This window comes from Microcebus murinus, chromosome 4 (genome assembly GCF_040939455.1).
Source record: "Microcebus murinus isolate Inina chromosome 4, M.murinus_Inina_mat1.0, whole genome shotgun sequence".
NCBI classification, from domain to species: Eukaryota; Metazoa; Chordata; class Mammalia; order Primates; family Cheirogaleidae; genus Microcebus; species Microcebus murinus.
In genome coordinates, this window is record NC_134107.1 from 13088681 (window position 1) to 13112639 (window position 23959).

At 41.3% G+C, this 23959-nt stretch overlaps 1 protein-coding gene across 1 annotated transcript; it reads right to left on the reverse strand.

Annotated features, from left to right (window-relative positions):
* Positions 1–1494: 1494 nt before the first annotated feature.
* Positions 1495–2703, reverse strand: LOC105878664 (solute carrier family 22 member 25-like). The gene is made up of 2 exons (XM_012778354.1): positions 2302–2703; positions 1495–1602 (listed from the first exon to the last, which is right to left on the reverse strand). The coding sequence occupies exons 1-2, from the start codon at positions 2701–2703 to the stop codon at positions 1495–1497; spliced, it is 510 nt and encodes a 169-aa protein (XP_012633808.1).
* Positions 2704–23959: the final 21256 nt, after the last annotated feature.

The following is a 23959-nucleotide window of genomic DNA, read 5'->3' on the forward strand; positions in this document are numbered from 1 at the left end:
TCTCACGACTTAGTCTCCAAAGCCACACACATCATTTCTGGTTTGTGCAGTTATACAGAAGCAAGTTTGCAAGTTTCTAAGTCTAGCCCACACTCAAGGGGAGGAAAATTATGCTATGACTTTTAAGGAGAGGGTTATCAAACTATGTGTGGATATACTTCTTTTCAAAACCACAAACCGCATCCCTGTTCGACTTCTACCTCCGTCCAGTCTGGTGGCTCTTATATGCTTACAAATGTTGGTTCTAAGACTGACCGAAAGAAACCTATGGCAATGGCTAATAAAACACAGCAATACTTTGGGCAAAAGAGATGGGCCACCACCAAGAGTACTACTAATATATACGATCAAAAGAAGTCAAGGAAAATAAGCAACAATATGAAGGTAGCTGTCCCAATAAAAAATGGGAGCTGTCCCACCAGCATGGAGACCGCCGATGCCCAGGTGCACCTCCCAGGCCGGGCATCCTCCCAGCAGCCCAGGTTCTGCATTAGACAGGCCAGAGCTGCTGGTCAGCCAATGTCCTCCTGTGGGTCAGATCACACTGCCCTGGCAGGCCGGGCAGGCACAGCCGTCCCACGCTGTATTCCCTATTGTATATTTCGCAGTTGCCAGTCATTGTGATCATCTCTTCCATTCACTTCTTCTTTTTATTTGTTATTCCTGTGCTGCTTGTCCCACGCTGCTTCATTGCAGATTCCCAACTCTGTTCTTGGCAGGGAGCGATCCTCTTGTGTGTAGCCGTCCGAGTTCTTCACCTTCTACTCTGGGAGCAGAGAGCCTAGAGGTCACTGCTAATCCAACATTTTTAGAGCTCCTCCAAAGACTTTTACTTCCCTCTGTGCACATGTGTGCCCATTGGTTAGTTCCAATTTATTAGAGAGTACATGTGGTATTTGTTTTTCCATTCTTGAGATAATTAGCTTAGGATAGCAGTCTCCATTTCCTTCTAAATCGCTGCAAAAGACATTAATTTATCCTTTTTCATAGCAGAGTAGTACTCCATGATATGCATATACCACATTTTGCTAAACCACTCATGAACTGATGGGCACTTGGGTTGATTCCACATCTTTGCAACTGTGAATTGTACTGCAATAAACATTCTAGCGTAGGTGTCTTTTTGATAAAAATGAGTTCTTTTCCTAGCAAATTACCCAGTCTGTGACATTTTATTATAGAAGCAGAAAAAGAAGACAGTAACTATTTTCATATTTCTAAAACACATGTTCTGGCACCGCATTTTCAAACCGTGGTCTGAATTGCCCCCAGCTCTAATGGAAACATCATTTCTGTGTCTTGTACACAGCACTCAGTGCTGACAAACTAACCCTCGCCACACAGACTGTCATTTTCCATTTGTGTTTCTAGATTCCTGAGGCCCAAGGTAGCTCCAGGACAGTGTGATTTGCAATAAATATTTCCTTAATGAACAAAAGATTCATAAGCTAAAGGAAATATCTACTACTAAAGAGAAATGTGAAACAGAGACACTCACCTGTCTGATAAATGGCCATGTATGATATTTCCCACAACCATTCCAGCCGTGAACAGGAATCTAGCCACTGAATTCAGTGACAGAGATCCACAGACCAGGTCTCTCTGGAAGAAATAAAGACCAGCATAGTAGAGCTTCATGCTAGCCTGTAACTCCTAAGAGGAAACTGATCAAAACTCCTTAACACAACCTGAAAGTTTCATTATATCAGGCCCCTGGATCTCCCTCTCTGGCTTCCCTTTTCTACATTCTCTGACCGTTGCCATTCAAGTCTCAGCTTAAATGTAACTTTCCCTTGGAAGCTTCCCCTGAACCTGTGGGTTATAGTCATGGCCACTTTTACTCCACACTAAATGGTTCTCAAACTTGTCCTCAGAGTGCAATCATTTGAGAACCTTTACAAATTTTCTGAATCCTGAATATCATTGCAGATCTCCTCCTATGATGGCTGTCTGGGTACCATCTGGGCATGGAGGTTTTGATCAACCTTCTAGATGCTTCTAATTTGCAACCACCAACTGCCTTACCATAAAATTTGTAAGAAAATATGTGAATTGCTTAAACTTTGGTCTTACCAAGAATGAAAGCACTATGATAGCGGGGTCATGTCTACTTTTGAACTCATTAGCCTCATTAAATATGCAGGTGTCTGAAATTTAATAGAGAAGAAATTATTATTTGCTGAAAGAATGAAGAATAAGCACTTACACCTACTGACTAAAGTTAGCCTGAAGCATGTGTTGCTTGTGTCACTTCTAAACACCTAGGTCATGTACTCATGAGAAGAAAATAGGGCTTCTTACCTCAGTCAGAGTGGTGGAGAAGGAGTTTTGGTCATACACCCAGCCGTCCACACAGAGCTCCATGTCTGGCTCACTCATGTTTGAGAAAGTTACATTCAGGTGACTAACTCTAACCCACTGGGGATGGATGAAGCGACGACACTTCTCCGGCCTCAGGTTGGAGTCCAATGGGATGGAGATTCTCAGGAGGGCGTCTTGGCTGAGGTCCCCAGTGTCATTGAGAGAGACAGTGTCATTGTCCAGGATGTGGACCCAGCAGCGATGACCAGGGACGGCTGCAGTGAAGTTCTCCAATTGAATATGAGGCCAAATTATAAGGCCAGAAATTATATGAAAAACCATGTGAAGTATCTGAAATCTCCCCAGGCCCCCAACTTGGTCTAGGAGTTCCTGAAAAGCCATTGAGGCTGAACATATTATCTCCAAGAGGTGTCTAAATGACTGCATCTAGGTATGTTCAAAGAGAGAAAATGTTTCCTTCCACACCAAGTGTGTGTTGATCCTGCCCCTACCTTCTCCCCAGTGGGCCACCTCTCCTGTGCAGCAGAGCTGAGAAAGACAGTCACACACGTTATTTGGGCATCAGGTAATTAGCTGTTTTTATTAAAGTCACAGAAAAATATGCTGCCGAGATATTCCAACCATTTACAATAAAATTTGTTTAAAGTTCTACTGTAAAATTTGTTCTACTGTAAAAGTTCTATTGTAAAATTTATGTTGTCAGTGCACATAAAAAAATTGGACTTGTATTTCCACATTCTCTGTAAACAAACCTGTCATATGGCTTACAGTTTTTCCAGTATATGTACTTTGTGAGAGTCAGAGTGGTTTTTAAAATTTCCTGTGGAAAGTACTGAAAGAAAGTGCCTTCCTTGTATAGTGCTGAATTTTGATTTATGAAATTAGTGAAAACAAGTAAATTGAAGTAAATTAAAGCAATCGATATAACGGTACACTTCTTCCCTTTTGACAGGTGACTCTCTGCTTCAGGTCCAATCATGCCAGAAAATCACTTTGAACACAAGTTACTCTAAATGGAGGAAGTGAGGGTAGGGAAGGGGGGAGAGTAAGCTGTGGTGAACCTCGTGCAGAGGTTTATTTCTGTAGGCTTGTAGACTCATTCACCTGGCATTTGTGAGTATGTTTTCTCTGCTCCTTCCAGGAATACAGTAAGTATAAGATAAGGTCTTGAAGGTTCTTATAGTGAGTAAGGGAAAGGTACATAAATAAACACACTCTGATATCATAAAATATACACAGTCACACGCTGCTTAACGACAGGGATAATTTTTGAGAAATGCATCATTAGGCATTTTTGTCACTGTGCAATTATAGAGTGCGCTTACACAAACCGAGACGGTACAGCCTGCTACACACCTAGCTATATGGTACAGCCTATTTCTCCCAGGCTGCAAACCTGGGAACAGCATGCTGCTGTACTGAACACTGCCGGCAACTGCAACACAACGGTACGTGTTTGAGGATCCGAACATACCTAAACATAGAAATAGTACAGTAAAAATACGGTGTAAAAGATAGAAAATGGCACACTGGTGCAGGGCACTACCCATGAATAGAGCTTGCAGGACTGGAAGTTGCTCTGGGTGCATCTGTGAATGAGTGGCGGTGAGTGAATGTGAAGGCCTAAGGACCTTTGGGGATCAGATAGTTTGCTTTTTTTTATTATTATTAAAGTCAAAGAGATATATCTTACTTAGATAATTTTTAATAGTTTACAATGAAATCTTTTTAAAATTTAACAATAATATAGACTTTATAAACACTGTACATTTAGGCTACACTAAAGTTATAAACATTTTTTCTTCAATAATCAATTAACTTTAGCTCACTGTAACCTATTAACTTTATAAACTTATTTTTTAAATTTCAGAGTATTATGGGGATACAAAGGCTTTGGTTACTAAATTGAATTTGCCCCACCCAAGTCAGAGCTACTAGCGTGCCCATCCCCTAGACAGTGCACAATGTACCTGTTAGGTGTGAATTTACCCATCCCCTCCTCCCCCCTCCCACCTGCCTGACACGCTATGAATAATACTTCCCGTATGTGCACATTAGTGTTGATCCATTAGTACCAATATAATGGTGAGTGCATGTGGTGTTTGTTTTTTCATTTTTGTGATACTTCACTTAGAAGAAAGGGCTCCAGCTCTATCCAGGATAATACAATAGGTAGTTCACCATTTTTTTTATGCCTCAGTAGTACTCCATGGCATACATATAACACATTTTATTAATCCATTCACGTATTGATGGGCACTTGAGTTGTTTCCACATCTTTGCAATTGTGAACTTTGCTGCTATAAACATTCGAGTACAGATGTCTTTTTTTTTTATAGAATTTCTTGTTTTCCTTTGGGTAGATACCCAGAGGTGGGATTGCTGGATCGAATGGTAGTTACACCCTTAGTTCTTTAAGGTATCTCCATACTACTTTCCATAGAGGTTTACCATTCATAGTTTGCAGTCCCACCAGCAGTGTATGAATGTTCCTATCTCTCCACATCCTTGCCAACATTTGTTGTTTTAGGACTTTTTGATAAAAGCCATTCTTACTAGAGTTAAGTGCTATCTCATTGTGGTTTTGACTTGCATTTCCCTGATGATTAGAGATGTTGAGCATTTTTTCATATGTTTGTTGGCCATAAGTCTATCTTCTTTTCAAAGTGTCTGTTCAACCACTTTTTTTTTTTTTGAGACAGAGTCTTGCTTTGTTGCCCAGGCTAGAGTGAGTGCCGTGGCGTCAGCCTAGCTCACAGCAACCTCAAACTCCTGGGCTCAAGCAATCCTCCTGCCTCAGCCTCCCAGGTAGCTGGGACTACAGGCATGCGCCACCATGCCCAGCTAACTTTTTCTATATATTGTTAGTTGGCCAATTAATTTCTTTCTATTTATGGTAGAGACGGGGTCTTTCTCTTGCTCAGGCTGGTTTCGAACTCCTGACCTTGAGCAATCCACCCACTTTGGCCTCCCAAAGTGCTAAGATTACAGGCGTGAGCCACCACACCCGGCCTCAACCACTTTTTAATGAGGTTTTTCTCATTTTTCTTTTCTTGCTGATTTTTTCTTGCTGATTTTCCTGGGTTCTCTATAGAGTCTAGTTATCAGCCCTTTATTGGATGTACAGCATGCCAATATTTTCTCCCATTCTGTAGGTTGTTTATTCACTCATACTTTATACACTTTTAACTTTTAAACCTTTTGACTCTTTTGTAATAACATTTACCTTAAAAAAACAGATTGCATAGCTATACAAAAACATTTTTTTTCTTTATAGCCTTATTCAATAAGCTTTTTTCTATTTGATTTTTTTGCTTTTTACTTTGTAAGCTTTTTTGTTAAAAAAAACTATGACCAAAGCACCCACGTTAGCCTAGGCCTGCACGGGGGGGTCAGGATCATCAATATCTCTGTGTTGCACGTCCACATCTTGTCTTACTGGAAGATCTTCAGGGCCAATAACACACATGGAGCTCTCATTTCCTACGATGCCAATTCCTCCTCCTGGATTATATCTAAAGGACTTGCCTGAGGCTGTTTTATATAATAGTTAATTAAAAATATATATATGTAAATAAGGCCCGGCGCGGTGGCTCACGCCTGTAATCCTAGCACTCTGGGAGGCCGAGGTGGGTGGATTGCTCGAGGTCAGGAGTTCAAAACCAGCCTGAGCAAGAGCGAGACCCTGTCTCTACTATAAATAGAAAGAAATTAATTGGCCAACTGAAAATATATAGAAAAAATTAGCTGGGCATGGTGGCGCATGCCTGTAGTCCCAGCTACTCGGGAGGCTGAGGCAGGAAGATCGCCTGAGCCCAGGAGTTTGAGGTTGCTGTGAGCTAGGCTGACGCCACGGCACTCACTTTAGCCTGGGCAACAAAGCGAGACTCTGTCTCAAAAAAAAAATATGTAAAATTAAAAAATATTTAAAAAAATATATATGTAAATAAAAGGAGTGTGCTCTAATGATAAAAGTACTGAGTGTAATATAGCAAATACATAAACCAGTAACATAGCTGTTTATTATCATTATCAAATATTATACATTATACATAATTGTGTGCATTATATTTTTATGCGACTGGCAGCGTAGCAGGCTTGTTTACACCAGCATCACCACAGACATGTTAGTAATGCGTTGTGCTGTGATGTTATAATGGCTACACGATCACTAGATGATAGGAATATTTCAGCTCCATCATAATCTTACGGGACCCCCATGGCATATGCAGTACGTTGTTGACGGAAACGTTACTATGTGGTGCATGACTGTGCTATAAAGAGATGGAACCTTTGGCCACTCTTCCTTTTGCTGTGTATGTAAATAATAAACTGTTTGATCTAAAAGTGGCCCATTGAATCTTCACTGGCTGAATCAGATAAGGCTGGTTTTGGCCTTTCTCTCTTGCTGTGTGATTGACAAAATCTTCAGGGCCAAGGATGAGATCTTAGGGCCATGATTTTAAAATAGAGCATGGAGGAGATGGAGCCAACAACATAGATATTCGGAGTGACTAGAACAACCTCCTTGCTCCTGTCTCTTCACATGCTCTATCTCTTATTATTGTTTGCTCCTCTTATTGTCTGTGAATTGTCTGGGTCATCCCACCTGCCCAGTTATGCAACTAAAAAACTTACACTTTATTTTTTAACTCTATTTTTATGCACTCTAAACTCAATTTATCATGAAGTTAGTTGATTCTGCTTATTTACATGATGAGGCCAGAAAAACAAAATTGTAACCTTGATTTAATATGGCTCTAACCTCAAATTAAGAAACAGTATTAATGCTATCTTGGGATGCTTAACTGTAGGCACATGAACAGATTAGTATTTGTCTTGGTTGGGATAGAAACTTTGAGGCAGAAATTTGGGTGCAGAGGATTACTAAGGCACGTTCTTATGTAAGCATGTGATGGAAGTATGATGGGTCAGAGCTAACTGTTGAATCATAATATCATTGCAAAACAGGCCACAAGCCATTCTATGGGAAGTTGTGATGCTGGGATGGTCCTTTAGAAAAGTCTGGAATTGAGCCACAGAAGGAACCCGTGTAACCCACATTGACCAGTCATTGGATACAGGCTACACCTCAGGAGAGTGCCTTGTGAATTTGAGGCCTCTCTTCATCCAAAGACAATTCCCCCAAGAATAGAATCCAGCTATGAGCCATCATCTGTCAAAATTCCTAGTAGTTGGCAGAATTAGCATCTCAGTTCTGAAAGAGGATTGAGTTGATGTACTATTGCTTCAACTACAGTTCCCGTCTTGTGTTTAACTGTTCCATCTAATTAGTACATTTGATCTCACCAGAGAACAGAACCGTAAGGGAAAACTTACAAGAGAAAGTTAGTCTGGTGAACTGCAGATGCCAGCGTCACAGACGACGTCAGCGTTACAGGGGTTACTCATCTCGCTCCGCTACAACTCACCCCACATTCCCCGCCCACTCCGAGTGTGTTACACAGGAAGAGCAGCCTAATCTCTGATGGGTCAGAAGCCCTTACCCCATTCCCTTTTCAGGTCCTGGCTACTTCTCATGTCCCTTTATCACCAAAACCAGGCAAGAAATTAACAAGAAATGCCCCAGTGAAACACCAATGGCAGAGAAAACGCATGTAGGTAACTGGAAACAGCAGCCTTACCTCCTGCTGAGGATCAAGATTTCTTAATCCAGTCAGGTTGGTAACTTCGTTCTATGACTGCTGGCCTTTTAGCATAATTTAATGTTTGATGCTTTCTCTGTTTCTCCTGGGTAATTGTTTCCATTCTGGATACAAGGACCTCTTTACTCAAAAAGCTTTGATTTGCAGGGACAGGAAGAAAATAGTCTCTAAGTTGAGCTCTGGGTTTGGTAAATGGAGCCATTTCAGCTTCTACCATTTTGTTTCCAGAATCATTTATTCTAGATTAAAGGTCTACATAGTGACCGTTGATTTAGAATGAATACTGCATCCTGGAAAATAGTTTCCTTTCTTTGCAGAGTATTCTTTGCAAACTGGCTCCTCAGATATATTTTCACAAGGCTGTCCCATTGCTTTGTAAGACTGGCTACTTCTGGCTCGTGGAAGGTGCTATAAAAACCAGTGGATCTCAAGGTCATGAGCCCACTTCCACACCTCCTTTGCTGCCTTTTGTGTTCCTTGGCTCAATGAAATGCTATTAAGGATCTTGTTTTGGTGGACCATATACTCTCTATGCCCTCAGATAGTTGGTTTGGCTGAAGTCATGAAAATAAGACAGAGAAATTCTTATCTAAAATATGTGTTTATTGTAGTCAAGATATATCACTGGTCATTCTGAATGTGAAAAGGGTCTAAATAATCAATTTAACACTGGTCAGAGTCAAATTGGCTAAACTGTTCAAAGGTCCCAATTCATGTTGTAAAGTTCCAGCAAACTAATCGCTTCATTAGGTGGTCCAATTTTTGCTGTTTTTGAATCTGAAAAAATAAAATACAGGATGCCTCATGATGGATTACAGCAATCTTAATGCTATGGTCCCATCTATCAAGGCTTCTGTACCCAATATCCAATATTATTAAAATACCTGATTCTATTTAATCAGTAACCAGTACAGATTTGCTCTTATGATTGCCTAACATGTTTCTGTTCAGTTCCTAGCTCAGTGCCCTCTCAGTTGAAGTTTGCCGCCACCTCTGAATACACAGCAACTTTTTCCAGGATATCCCCAGGGGACCTCAACAACTTTGTCATCACCACAATCTTCGCAGGCAAGGTCTTGAAGGTATCCACCTTTCCCTAGGGACACAGGTATGGCATTACATTGAGAACGTTCTCCAGCAAGGACATTCATTAAGGACATAGAAGACAAATGTCTTTCAGTACATTTTTGGTTCTGGTGGCAACATAGTCCTCATCTACAAATTTTACTTGCAAACTAAAGTCAACCAGCACTCCGGGTAGTGCCCTCAGAAGCTTCTTCACTGTAGAGGCTGTGGAAGCATCTTCCCATGCCTCCTGGAGTCTCTAAACCACTTAGGAGGGTCATAACTTGCTCCAGGGCTTCTGAAGTAAAACAAGACAAAAACTGACCATCTTGGTCTTGTGCCGTACCTCATGATAAACAAATGACTGGCTACCTACTGGGCTCTTCTGAAAATAGGCTCTCACAGACCCTGAGCCTGTGATCCTCCATATCTAGCTGCCCATTATGCTGCGTGTCATGGGAACAACACCCCATAAGCTTGGCATCACCCCATAAGCTTGGCATCACTACTGGGGCCTTTGATACAAGATGGAACCAAACCTGGGCCCTCTGGTATATTCCACCTGCAGGAGGGCATGGCTTCCCCTGTCCCCAGTCCTTTGCCAGGGGCCAGGGAGCTAAAGGAAGTCATCTCTCCTGCAGACTCTTTGACTGCCTGGAAATTTCCTTGGGTTCAACGATTACATAGTAATTGGAGCTTGTAGACTATGCAAATGGCACTGCTGACCACCTATGTGATAGAGCTCACTGCAACGTTGGTATCCCTTAGCCGGATGTCCGTAATAGAGAACAGGACCCAAAATCAACACATTCGACCAAACTTTAGGTGGTTGTCTTAGCACTGGATGCCATGGTCAGCAAATGTCCTATTTTCATATTTATTAGCAACTATTTGGCCATTACCTAAAAATTATACCCTTCACAGTAAAGAAAAAATTCTGGGAATCTCTTGCTTTGCAAGTATCTACTCAAAATATTAATCAAAACCACACATCTCCACATACACTAAGGCCACAATGCAAGGACGTGCTAGAACAGTCCTTCCTTTTTCCCTGTGAAGTTATGGATATTACTGGCAGTGACCAAGACAGACACTCCACTTCCTAAGACACCCAATTCTGGCTCTTTTTTAAAATTTTTTTTCTTTTTTTTTCTTTCCTTATTTTAGCCATACTGGTGAGTTAGAATCTGGCTCTTGAAGGAGGTATTCAATAGAACTTTCACAAGCTTCATAGGTCCCTAATAACTAGTTTAACTGAAAGAAGTAATGGTTCTCTCAATCAATGCCTTTTCAAATTCCTGTCCAACAATGAACCCCCTGAATAAGTTTCTATTTTGCCCTGGATCTTAGCCTACTTTTGCCTGTCTTCGATCTCATTTCCATCCCACAGGGGCTGGAGGTCAGAGCAAAGGCATGAGCTGTCTGGGACTCATTAACTATAGGTAGCCCCGCAGGCCAGGCAGCTGCTCATCTGGTAGGAGACCTATTTAATATTAAACTCCGCCAAAGAACAAAAACCCTGTCAGGTGTAGCTGCACGCTCTTCCCTTGACTGTTGGTTTTCTTACTAGTGATGTGGGTACTTTCACTGGTTTACACTTTAAAAGGTCACATTAACTTGAGTAGTTACTCACCTAAAAGGATATGCTGGTCCACATTCCAAATGGCATCACCCCAACCCAAGACCTCACTGTTGGAGATGACTTTGCTGCCCCCTTACACTAAGATCTCCACCCAACCATGCCCATGGAGGACCTCTCCTAGAGGACATTTTGGGCACAGAGGACATTTTGGGCTTTTTTTTCTCTGAACTCACTGTCTGCCTAGTGTTCAAAAATGTGGAACCCAGGAAAACCAGTTTGTTCAGGATCTAAGGGCCACGCATTACAGATATCCCAGGTCTACTTTTTGTTAGACTCCTATTTGCTGTTTACTGGAGAGAATGATGGGGAGATAATGTTGTGGGATGCATGTGTTGGGGGCGAAGTTGAGAAAAAACAGAAGAGTCCTACAAAACATACTCATAGGGAGAAAAACTAAAAGAGGAACTTACACCAAGCGGGGCGGAAATGCTAATGCTTCAGTAACAGATGAGGAAGAACATAGCAAAACTTCACCAATGCTATATATGGAACACGGAGAAAATTGAACTGGCTCTTGGGTACAAAATAAAGTAATTAGGATTTAGTATAAATTCCAGGCTGCACCTGGGACGGGTGCTCTTCAGCTGGTTTGGGCTGCAGATTGTGAAATCAGAGCAGCTCTTTTTGCTGTGGGCCCCTCTCAGTCACTGGGAGGCCAGCTCAGATATTTCAGATTTTAATAAAATATTACTAGATTTTTTAAATCCATGTTAAGAGTGTAAACCTAGGAACCAGCTTAACCTGGGATAAAGTACTGTCCCTTGCTCTGTTGAGGTGGCCCCCAGAAGCAAGGGATCAATTAGCCCCTTTGAAATTCTATGCGGGAAACCATGCCAGTGGGCCTCTCTCTCATCAGGCATTGTCTAAGACTTTTCTGCCTCCAGAAATGGAGGCTCATTCATATGAGCCAGGTGACATGCTAACTAGTATCTCTAGATTTGCTTCCAACAGGCTCCCATTCCCAACAAGTGTGCCCCTCCATTCACAGAAGCCAGGAGACCAAGTGCTGCTTACAACTTGGAGGAACCAACACCCCAAAGATCAGCAGAAATCACAATGGGTTGGTCCCTTTGAGGTGCTCCTGAGCACGTACCCCTTCATCAGTCGAGCAAGCAGGATAAAACTGTGCATTCACTATACTCAGGTAAGACTTGCCCCCTCTGAGTCTGAATGAAGAACCAAGCCAGCCTGGTCTTGTGATCTGTTAAGTGATCTTAAGTTATTTTGAATTTAGGAAGAACATAGGAAGAGAGACATTTTGCAAGGCTGATTACACTCTCCTCTAATTGTTCATTTCTTAATCTTGGGGAATTAGGTTGTCATTCTATCTTGTTACTTCCTGCTTAAATGGGACATATCTGGGTATGGTGAAGAACAAAAGTATAGGGCCAGCTGTTAGAGGAAAAGCTTTCAGTTTTTTCCCATTCAGTATGATGTTAAATGTGGGGTTTTCCTATGTGGCCTTTATAATGTTGAAATATATTTCTTTTTTGGTTTTTTTGTGGTTTTCTTTGGAGACAGAGTCTCACTCTGTTGCCCGGGTAGAGTGGCATGGTGTCAGCCTAGCTCACAGTAACCTCAAACTCCTGGGCTCAAGCAATCCTCTTGCCTTAGCCTCCCAAGTAGCTGGGACTACAGGCATGGGCCACCATGCCCAGCTAATTTTTTCTATATAAATTTTTAGTTGTACAGCTAATTTCTTTCTATTTTTAGTAGAGATGGGGTCTCACTCTTGCTCAAGCTGGTCTTGGCGAACTCCTGAGCTCAAATGATCTGTCCACCTCAGCCTCCCAGAGTGCTGGGATTACAGGTGTGAGCCACTGTGCCCTGCTGGGATATATTTCTTATATGCTAGCTTGCTGAGAGTTTTTAATTTCAGGGGAAATTGAATTTTATGAAATGCTTTTTCTGCATCTATTGAGACGATTACAGCTTTGGACGACATTTGGAATTTTGTTATAAAGTTAAAAATATATCTGCCTTTAGACCCAGCACCACCAAATGTTATCAAATTAAGATGAAATTTTATGTCCACAAAGTGTCTTTTGTGTGTGTTCACATACCAGCTGTATTTACAAAACCCAAACTAGAAACAAGCCAAATGTCCAGAAATAATATATATCCAGTAAAATGGATAAACAATTTCCATCCATACTATGTAATATTATTCAACAAAAAGGATTAAAGTGCTGATACAAACAAAAACATGCATGCATCTCACATACATTGTGTTGAAAAAAAGATGTCACATCCAGAAAAAGAACACATAGTCTATAATTTCAGTACATATAATACTCTAAAAAAAGCAAAATTAATTCCTAGTGTAAAAAATCTAGGAAGAACTGCAAGATATCTTACTAGAGGTATCTAGCATTCACCTCTTCCACCAAGAAGAATCAAAATAGCAAGTAGATAATCACACTTTGAATAGATCATTTAAAGGAGAACACTGGAATTCAACAAAGAAGTTATAGAAAACAACCAAAGCGAGGAAAGAGGGGAAGTGAGGCAGCCTACTCAGCCAGGACTGGCTGGGAGCCTGGAGAGGCTTCACAATGTAGAAAAATGCTAAGTGAGTGTGACACTAAGTGGTCTATATTCCCATCATGAACTCCTGTAGCTGAGCTATGGCAAAGCCCCTAGACACTCACGGGCCCTGAGACTAACATTGGGAGCTACCTGGAGACTGTGAAAAGGCATTACTTCAGAGTAGGAGCTAACACTGGGTCCCACACCCCCTGGCCCTAAGCAGTACAGCAAGGTGCCATATTAACAGCCCAGATCCCACCAGACGGAGTTCTACCTGGGGTCCCAACAGCCCCTGCATCTCCACATCCCTGGGGCCCCACTGACACTCCCCATCTATAGCTACCATTACGTCTGGCTGCTACTGCCAGAGATGAAGGCATTGACAAAGGTCACACTCCCTGCAGTAGCAATATGCTGTGTCACATGCCACATTGACAAACTTCCCTGTTTGCAGGAGATACAGCTACCACCTGGGCTAAAGTTCAAGTGAAGTACATGCTCCTCAGCCACCTACATATGGCTGTTGCCACTGAAAGCAACTCTGCCCTCCCCACCAGCTGCAGTCCAGCTGCTACTGGCCCTCACCCAGCCATTCTGCCTTGGGCCTGGATGTGACTCTGCCCCTTCCTACCACCACTAGTGCCTTAATGCACCACCAGCAGGCCTGAGGACAGGTCTGCTTGTCTCAGATCTGCTCCCCCCAGTGTCCCATCAGATATCTCAGAGCCTGGGGACGATCCAGCCCAGGACACTACCATTGGCACCTGAGCACTCTTCCTGGGGGCCTGAGGTCAGGCCCACCCAACCTGTGACTCCCACTACACATTGTAGCCACCCACACAAGCCACCTAAAGGCCTGAGGAATGGCCAGCTCAGTCCCTTTATAGCCACTGCCAACATCAGTACAGACTGCCCAGGAGCTACAAGTTGGTCCTGCTACTCTCCTCCCATCACCAAAACACAACTGCTGCCCAGGGGCTCCAAATCCCACCTACCTTCCTGGCCCACTCCTGCCTCTACCAGTACCTAAACAAGTCACCTGGAGGCCCAAGAATCAGCCTACCTGAACTGGCTAACACCACTGTCAGTGTACACTACTCTGAAGCCCAAGGACAGGCATACTCCGCCTACCACTACCACCACTGAGGCCCACAGACAGGCTGACCCAGTGTCTCTGTCTCCAGAAAAACTTTACTGCAGCCTCCACTAACAACCACGCTACAGGCCACCGAAGAAATCACAGACACCACTGACATTGTTTATAGTAGAATAAATCATATGGAGACTGCACTATTGCATGTACCCAGACTTAAAAGCAAAATCCCCTATTCAACTAATACCATAAATATATATTCAGAAAAAATTCCTCATCTATGAAAGCAAATTCAAAAAACTGGAAAAAACAACTGCTACACCATATATGCAGACATCAACATAGGCCCATGAGAAACATGAGAAAGCAAAGAAACATGACACCTCCAGAAAAACACAACAGTGCTCCAGCAACAGATTCCAATAAAAAAACCTTATGAAATATTAAAAGGAGAATTTAAAATAATCATGTTTACAAAGCAGAGGGAAATACAAAAGAATAAAAAAAAACACAATGAAATCAGAAAATAATTTAGAGTATAAATGAGAAATTTACCAAAGAGATAGAGATCTTAAAGAAAGAACCAAAAAGATATTCTGGAAATGAAGAATTCAATAAATTCTTATTGAATTATTTAAATTAAAAAACAAACACCACATGTACTCACTATTAAATTGGAAATTAAACAACAAACTCTTGAATGGCCATTAGGTCAAGGAGGAAATTAAGGAGGAAATAAAAAATTCCTTAAAACAAATGAAAATCAATATACAACATACCTAAACCAAGAGGATAAAGCAAAAATATTGATGAGAGTGAATCTTATAACAATAAACACCTATATTAAAAAAGAAGAAAGATGTCAAGTAAACAACCAAATAATTCACATCAAGAAACTAAAAAAGCAAGAACAAACCAACCAAAATAGCAGAAGAAATAATAAAGATCAGAGCATAATTAAACAAAGTAGACTAAAAAAACAAAAAGTACAAAGGCTCAACAAAACAAAGTAGGTTTTTTGAAAGCATAAACAAAATAAATAAACTGCTAGTTAGCCTAACCAAGAAGACTCAAATAAACAAAATCAGAAATGAAAAAGAAAACATTACAACTGTGTCCACAGAAATACAAATGATCATCAGATTATTCTGAACAACTATACACTAACAAATTTAAAAACCAAGAGGAAATGAATAAATTCCTGAAAACATACCACCTACCAATATTGAATCAGGAAGAAATAGAAAATCTGAACAGACTAACCTGTTGAATGGGAGAAAATATTTCCAAACTATTCATCTGACAAAGGACTAATATCCACAATATATAAGAAACTCAAACAACTCAATAACAACAAAACAAAACAAAACATTACAAGGTGTGAAAAGGATATGAATACATAGTTCTCAAAAGAAGACACACAAATGGCCAACAGGTATATGAAGAAATGCTCACCACTGCTAACTGTCAGGAAAAAGAATATTAAAATCATAACAATGTATCATTTCACCACAGTTAGAATAGCTATTATTAAAAAGACAAAAATAGCAGATGTTGGCAGGATGTAGGAAAAAAGGTATGCTCATACACTGTTGGTGGGAATGTAAATTAGTATAGCCACTATGGGAAAAAGTATAGAGATTTCTCAAATAAACTAAAAATGGAACTCCCATATAATCCAGCAATCTCTCTACTGGGTATTTATCCTAAGAAAAGGAAATCAGTACATCAAAGGGATATCAATATTCCCATGATTATTGCAGCATTATTCGCAAACCAAGGTATGGAATCAGCCCATGTAATTAACCTAAGTGTCCATCAACACATGAATGGATAAAGGAAATGTGGCATATGTATACAATGGAATGCTATTGGTCATAAAAAAGAATGAAGTCATGTCATTTGTAGCATGGATGGAACTGGAGATTATTGTGTTAAGTAAAATAAGCCACATAGTGAAAGAGACACATGGCATGTTCTCACTCATATGTAGAATCCAAAAATGTTGATCTCATGGAGGTAGAGAGTAGAGTAACAGACACCAGAGGATGGGAAGTGTGTGTGGGTGGAGCAGGGGGAGATAAAGACAGGTTAGTTAATGGGTACAAACATACAGTTACATAGAAGGAATAAGTTCCAACGGGTGATAGCAGAGAAGGGTGACCATAGTTAACAACAATGTGCTGTATATTGAGAAATAGCTAGAGGAATATACTTGAAATATCCCCAACACACAGAAATAATAAATACTCCAGGTGATGGACACACTAAATATCCCCACTTAATCATTACACAGTCTATGCATGTAACCAAATATCCCATGCACCTCATAAATTGTACAAAAATTATGTATCAAAAATAAATAAGTAAATAAATACATGACAAATCTAAAGCATCTATAGTAATGGAGAGGGGAGGGCTAGGGGCCAACACTAACTTAGGAATAAGCACAAAAGAATTTTCTGGTGCTATGGAACTGGTCTGTATGTCAATGGGATTATAACACTGGTATATGTATTTATCCAAATGCATTGAATTTTGCACTTACATTGTTTATATTTCACTATGTGTAAATTTTACCTGAAATAAAAGATCCCTAAGCCAAAAATTGAAATGCCTAAAATTAATTATTACAAACGTCTAGTTAATGGTTACTCATAGAAAGGCAGGAAGGAATTTTCTTCTGGAGGGGCATATAGGCATCTTCTTAGTTACCAGTACATTACATTTTGTAATTTGGATGGTGGTTAAATAGGTATTCTCTTTATAATAATTCTTTGAAATAGACACAAATATTCTCTACACTCTTCTCCATAGAAATTTCAACATTTATACAAAGTTACAAGTTTATATGGAACAATTTAGGTTTGCTGATAATTATGCTAATTTTGAAAGAGAAGAACAAAGGTACATGACTTACCCTCCAAGATTTTGAGCCACATATTATGCAAAACAACAGTGTAACAGCAGTGAGGTACTGGAACAGGAGTGAACAGACTGACCAATACAACAGAATAGCTGTTTCTGAGCACAAAGAACCTGTTCTATGATTCACAAAGCATAACATAGAGAGGGGGAAGAGAGTAATTTTTTAGGACATTATAATGAAAATATAGCCCACTCTAAAAACACATATAGGTGGATACCACAGCATTTGCTAGAGCAGAATCCCAGGAAAATTAAAGTTAATAACCAGGGGGATGTCCTTGCAAATTACATGTATCACTCAGGGTTCTCCAGAGAGATAGAAGCCTGAGAACTCAGAGGGCTGCTGGTGTACGTTTTGGAGTCCAAAGGCCAGAGAGCTTGGAGTTTTGATGTCCAAGGCAGGAGAAGAGAGTGTATTCCAGTTCCCAGAGAGACAGGCAGTTAGCCTTTTCTCTATTTTTGTTCTATCCAGGCTGCAAGCTGATTGGATGGTGGCCACCCATATTGAAGGTGAATCTTCCCCACTTAGTCCACTCAGATGCGTGTGCTAATCTCTTTTGGAAACCCCACACTGTACAAATTCCTTTTTTTTTTGTTTTTTGTTTTTTGCGCACCCGGCTGTTTTATTCATATGTTTTAATATTCAAGGGGGAAGCAGTTAGGATTCAAACACACACACACACACACACACACACACACACACACACACACACACACACTTCAACCGCATAAAAATATTCTCAGGAAAAGGACAGTAAAGAAATACACCCAGAATGTCAGACTTAATTATCACTGGTTAAAAGGCACTCACTCTAGCCTGGGCAACAAAGTGAGACTCTGTCTCAAAAAAAAAAAAGAACATTTTTTGAGCATTTCCACTTTTGTGTTCTGACCTTGTTCTAGCCATCACTAGGATTCTGGATTCATTTTAAAATTTTTGCTTTTGTTTTTTCGCTCAGAATATTGTGAAGAATGGATTCTATTTTTCTTTTTAGAGACAGTTGATGTTTTTATTAGGCTGTGTATAGATCTGGTTTTTTTTGTTTGTTTTTTGTTTTTTTGAGACAGAGTCTCACTCTGTTGCCCTGGCTAGAGAGCTGTGGCGTCAGCCTAGCTCACAGCAACCTCAAACTCCTGGGCTCGAGTGATCTTCCTGCCTCAGCCTCCCGGGTAGCTGGGACTACAGGCATGCGCCACCATGCCCGGCTAATTTTTTCTATATATATTTTTAGTTGGCCCATTAATATCTTTCTATTTTTAGTAGAGACAGGGGCTCACTCTTGCTCAGGCTGGTTTTGAACTCCTGGCTTTGAGCAATCCTCCTGCCTCAGCCTTCCAGAGTGCTAGGATTACAGGCGTGAGCCACCACGCCCGGCCTAGACCTGTTTTTAAAGTTTTAAAATTTAATATCCTCTAAAGGACTTCACAAAATGCCCCAATATTTGCATTCAGAGCAAAGGCAGAAGAAATTGGGAAGGAGACCAAAAAACAAAATGTGTGTGTGTATATGTTTTTTATTTCAGGGTATTATGAGGTTACAAACATTTTGGTTACATTTTATATCTTTGCCTCTCCCTAGAGGGGGTTATAGGCATGCCCTTCCCCTCTACAACACTCACCATGTCCTTTAGTTGTGAGTGTATCCCCCCAATTCCTCATCCTTGGAGAATATTACTACCATGTGAGCACCATAGTGTTAATTAGTCAGTACCAATTTGATGGTGATGTACGAATTCCTTAATCCAGTCAAGTTGACACCTAAAATTAACCATCATACTGTGTTTCCAGATTCCCTTACCAGTTGGATTATGGTTAGATCCAAGCAAGATGGTGGAAGATAATAGAGCAAAAGGAAGTGAGAAGCCCCCACTGCTTTGGGCAGCACCTTCATGAGTGACAATGTCTCTCCTCTGCTGTTTCAGCTCCCACCATCTAGCCCATTTCGTATAGATTCCTCTGAATGACCCCAGCACCCAAACACAGGTAGCACCAAGTCCTAGATTTGTTCTGCAGTGCTCGTAGTAGCACCTTCCTGCTATTGCTGCTGATTCAGTCATCTTACCATTCCGTGTTTGAGTTTTGCAAGTTAGTTTCCCATATTACATTCTCTCTGTTGAATAAAAAAATATTGTGTGCTCTAGATGATTTGACGTCAATACATTGGATTGCTTCATCTTCCTTCTGTAAAGTTTTCCAGCAGCGAAAGAAACAGAGAGAAAGAGAGGGAGGGAGTGGGGCCAAACAATGTGGCTTTATTGAGCGCTCTTGAGCAAGGTTTGTGGGTCCCAAGGGGGAGGCTGAGAAGTCGCGTCCGTTTGGAGGAGGTGAGGGCCTTTATACTGTTTGGTGCGGGCTAGGGACTTTTGGCGGGAAGAGCTGGGGATTTTCCACAGTGACCTTCGGTGGTTATTGAGAAATAGGAGGGGCTGGTGGTATTCGCAGAATCCAGGAACCAAAAACTTTCTTATCTGGGTGGACGTCCAGGTGTTGCTGTTTTCAGTGGGGCCTGGCAGTTGTCCTTGGCGGGTCTGGTCTCGTGAGCCTTTTCTTTTTGATCTAGGGAGGGGAGGGGGGCCTGCCACCAGCCTTACACCTTCATTCATTATTCCATGATTATTAGTTTGGCACTGAACGTGTTCCAAGAACTCTTCAAGATCATGAGGATGCAACATGAACAAAGCAGATTGTTTTATTTCCCTAGACCTCTGTCCACATAGTGGGGAAATAGATAACAAGCAAATATATGGCTAATGGTGCTAAGTAGTGTGGGAACAAATTAAGCAAGATAAAAAGGTGGGTGGTGAGAGATGAGGTCTAGATTAATAGGTAAGGAGAATGCACAGGGGATGCCTCTTGGATGTGGTAACATTTGAGCAGTGAATCAAAAAATCTGAGGGACTTGAGGTAAGCATTTTGAAGATAAAGGAAATGCAGAAATCCTGGGGTGGGATTTGTCTGGCATGATTTGAAACTTAAAGGCCAGGGTGACTGCAGCCAAGTGAGATGAGGTCACACAGGTAAAGAGGGGACTAAATGTAATAGGCCTTAAAGGTAAGCTGGTGGGCATTATTCTACAGGAGGTGGAAGCCATGGGAGATAGGTGAGCAGAAACTGGACATGACACGACTAATTTGAAAAGGTTTACACCTGAATTTATGAGGAAGAATGGGGAGGGAGCATTAGTCCAGGTGAAGAACAAGAGTAACATTGACTTTAGAGGGAGTAGGGCTGGTACTTAGGAAAAGTCAGATCATGGGTGTCAACTGAAGGTAAGGCAAGTTTAAAAACTTGGAGTTCAGGGAAGAGATTGTGTTGGCATTACAAATCTGGGAACCCACTGTTGATTGGATACTTGACCGCTCCAAATCTCTTTTGAAAGTGATCTCCAATGTTGAAGGTTGAGCCTGGATTATGAGGTTAGACCCTTCATGAATAGATTAATGCCCTCCTTGGGGTGAGGAGGGGAAAGTAAATTCTCAGTCTGTTGGTTCCCAAGAGATCTGGCTCTTAAAAAAAGAAACTGGCATCTTCTACCTCATTCTCTGTCTCCCTCTCTCTACATATGATCTCTGTACTTGCTGGCTCCCTTGCCTTCCACTTTGAGTGGAAGCAACCTGAGACCCTCACCTGATGCAGGTGCTATTGCCAAGCTTCTTGTACAGCCTGCATAACTGTGAGCCAAATAAACCTCTCTCTCTTTTTTTTTTTTTTTTGAGACAGAGTCTCACTTTGTTGCCCAGGCTAGAGTGAGTGCCATGGCGTCAGCCTAGCTCACAGCAACCTCAAACTCCTGGGCTCAAGTGATCCTATTGCCTCAGCCTCCCGAGTAGCTGGGACTACAGGCATGCGCCACCATGCCCGGCTAATTTTTTGTATATATATATTTTAGCTGGTCAATTAATTTCTTTCTATTTTTGGTAGAGACGAGTTCTCACTCAGGCTGGTTTCGAACTCCTGACCTTGAGCGATCCGCCCGCCTCGGCCTCTCAGAGTGCTAGCATTACAGGTGTGAGCCACCGCGCCTGGCCAAACCTCTTTTCTTTGTAAAATCCTCAGCCTCGGGTATTCCTTTGCAGCAACATGCCACACATTCAGACAGAGCCATTAGTATGTAATTTAGGGAATATATGTAAAGAAGAGAAAGTTTTCAATAAATGAGCCTTCCAAAACTCCAATCTTTGATGAATTAGCATAGCAGACTGAAAGTGCAGCCAAGAATGGACTAGTTAAACAAAAATAGAGAAGTGTCTCAGAGGACAAATAAGAAAACTATTTCCAAGAAGAGTAATTGGTCAACTGTAACCAATTGATATTTGAATATGAAAAAGGGAGGAGGCATTGGGACCTTCCTTTCTAAGCACAAATTTAGTGATGAATAACTGATAGGATAGTGTTAAAATGTAAATGGAAGGGAAGAAAATGAGAAGGGACTTATTCCTGCCAATATTATCAGTTAATATGGCCGTGGCTCAGGGAGAAGGTAGGGTCATCACAAGTTCCAAAACAAGTTTTATTTTGGAAATTGGAAGACCTAACTGTCTGTTTCCTTGTCAGGAGTTTGGCGATTGTTGGATGGAGCATATCTAACACTACAGAATTATTTTGCCTGTGTCCTGGGCTTCCTTGCCTCTGCCAAAGGTGGGGAAGGTGCTGATTTCCCACTGATGGGCTGGGAGGTGTGTTCAGGCATGAGGGTCGGATCTTCCTGGGGCGTCTTTCTATGGAGGCTTGCTGAGCAGGCCTTGGTTTTTCAGCAGTCTTGCCTTACTGAAGCTTCTCTAGTGCTTCTGTACCGTTTGTCTCCACTAAGCAAACATCCATGTGAATACAACTCTTGCCTGCTTGTAATATTGAAAAGTGTCAATGAGACCAAAGGAAACAGCTGAGCACAGAAGCAAATCAATGAAACTTAGATCAAGCCAGCAAAAGAGCCAGTAATGGTGGAAGGAAAGGCAAGATGGGTAGAGGATATTTGTAAGAGCCCATAGGCACAAAACCCAGAGAGAGAGAGAGAGAGAGAGAGCGCGTGAGAGCGAGCAGTGGTGGAGCCCAGTGGGAATTCAACCCCGGTAAGAGAGTGAGTGGCTCTCACTGCTCTTCTATTTGGATAAAACAAACTTCTCACACTCACATTAAAGTGCCTGGGGTTATTTTGTCCTACAAATAATCATAGTCTATGAAATTAAAGATGCCTTGATGGAGTGAGAATTTTACAGGGAAGAGTTTGCATGGCTACGCATAGTTTCCTTTTTTAATTTTTTTTTTTTTTTTGAGACAGTCTCACTTTGTTGCCCAGGCTAGAGTGAGTGCCGTGGCGTCAGCCTAGCTCACAGCAACCTCAAACTCCTGGGTTCAAGCGATCCTACTGCCTCAGCCTCCCAAGTAGCTGGGACTACAGGCATGCGCCACCATGCCCAGCTAATTTTTTCTATATATATTAGTTGGCCAATTAATTTCTTTCTGTTTGTAGTAGAGACGGGGTCTCGCTCTTGCTCAGGCTGGTTTCGAACTCCTGACCTCGAGCAATTCACCCGCCTCGGCCTCCCAGAGTGTTAGGATTATAGGCGTGAGCCACTGCGCCCAGCCTATGCATAGTTTCCTAATTACCTTGTTAGTCCTTGGCCACAGATTAGTCTTTCTTGCTAGGTTTTATTAGGGTTTATACTGTGTTCACATCTTACTATCCCAGTGAACTAAACCTTACAAGACTTCCCCCTCTTACATTTTCCCTGTAAACCAAGGGAAGTAATACCCATCTCACAGAATCATTGTGAGGAGTAAATGACAGAAGCACAAGAAGCATCTACCCAGTGCTTGCCACATAAGAAGTACCAATATGTTACTAGTGATCATGATTGCCATTATTAATACTTTTTTCTCTGCATGTGCCTTCATTTCCCCATTACTCTTGGGATGAATTACTGTTTGGTCTATGGAGCATTCATTCCCATTCCATTTTGTTTCTACACTGGGTCACCATGGTGATTACTAATTTCTTCTCCTTAAATTTCTGTTTCCTGGGAGATTTGGGAGATGGGCACAAAATGATTTCAGTTTATTCTCTCCCAGCCATTCCGACTCTAGATATACCTTTATTATTTCTCAACATGAAATCAATCATTGGATTTATGAGAAGAAAATTAGTCAATTAAAGTGAGTAACAGACTTGTCTTGGGAGTTAGACCACCTTGGTCCACATTCTGGGTCTATCACTTATACTCTCTATATCCCCTGGCAAGTTACTTAATGTTCCTCTGTTTCTCAGTGGTAAAAAATAGATGATAAGGGTGAGAGCTAAAGGAAGGAACACAATGAAACTGCTTATAATTGTATTGACTCAGGGAATAGTCAGCTGTAATTATTATTATTTATATCATTTTACTCAAATGACTTGGAACGGTTTGTCTTACTGGAAGATTCACTTCTCACTATTTCTATATAGCATCAGTAAGTTTAGTAAAATAGAAATCTGATTGTATAACCCCATTATGGGATGAATTGTGTCCCTCCAAAATTCCTACATATAACTGTATTCCTACATATAACTGGAAATAAGTTAAAGTGAGGCCCCGTGAGTAGGATCCTAATCCCATATGACTGGTGTCATCGTAAGAAGATGAGGGGACACCAGGGAAGCACACGCATAGAGGAAAGGACACACGAGGATGTGGCAGGAAACAAGCCATCTGCAAGCCGAAGAGAAAGGCCACGGAA

Bases quoted from the DNA above. Each gene is read 5' to 3' on its own strand.
- LOC105878664 (XM_012778354.1), bottom strand. From the start codon at position 2,703: ATGGCTTTTCAGGAACTCCTAGACCAAGTTGGGGGCCTGGGGAGATTT. The intron at 1,603-2,301 runs GTAAGAAGCCCT...TATTTCTTCCAG, and splicing joins TCTCCACCACTCTGACTGAG to AGAGACCTGGTCTGTGGATC.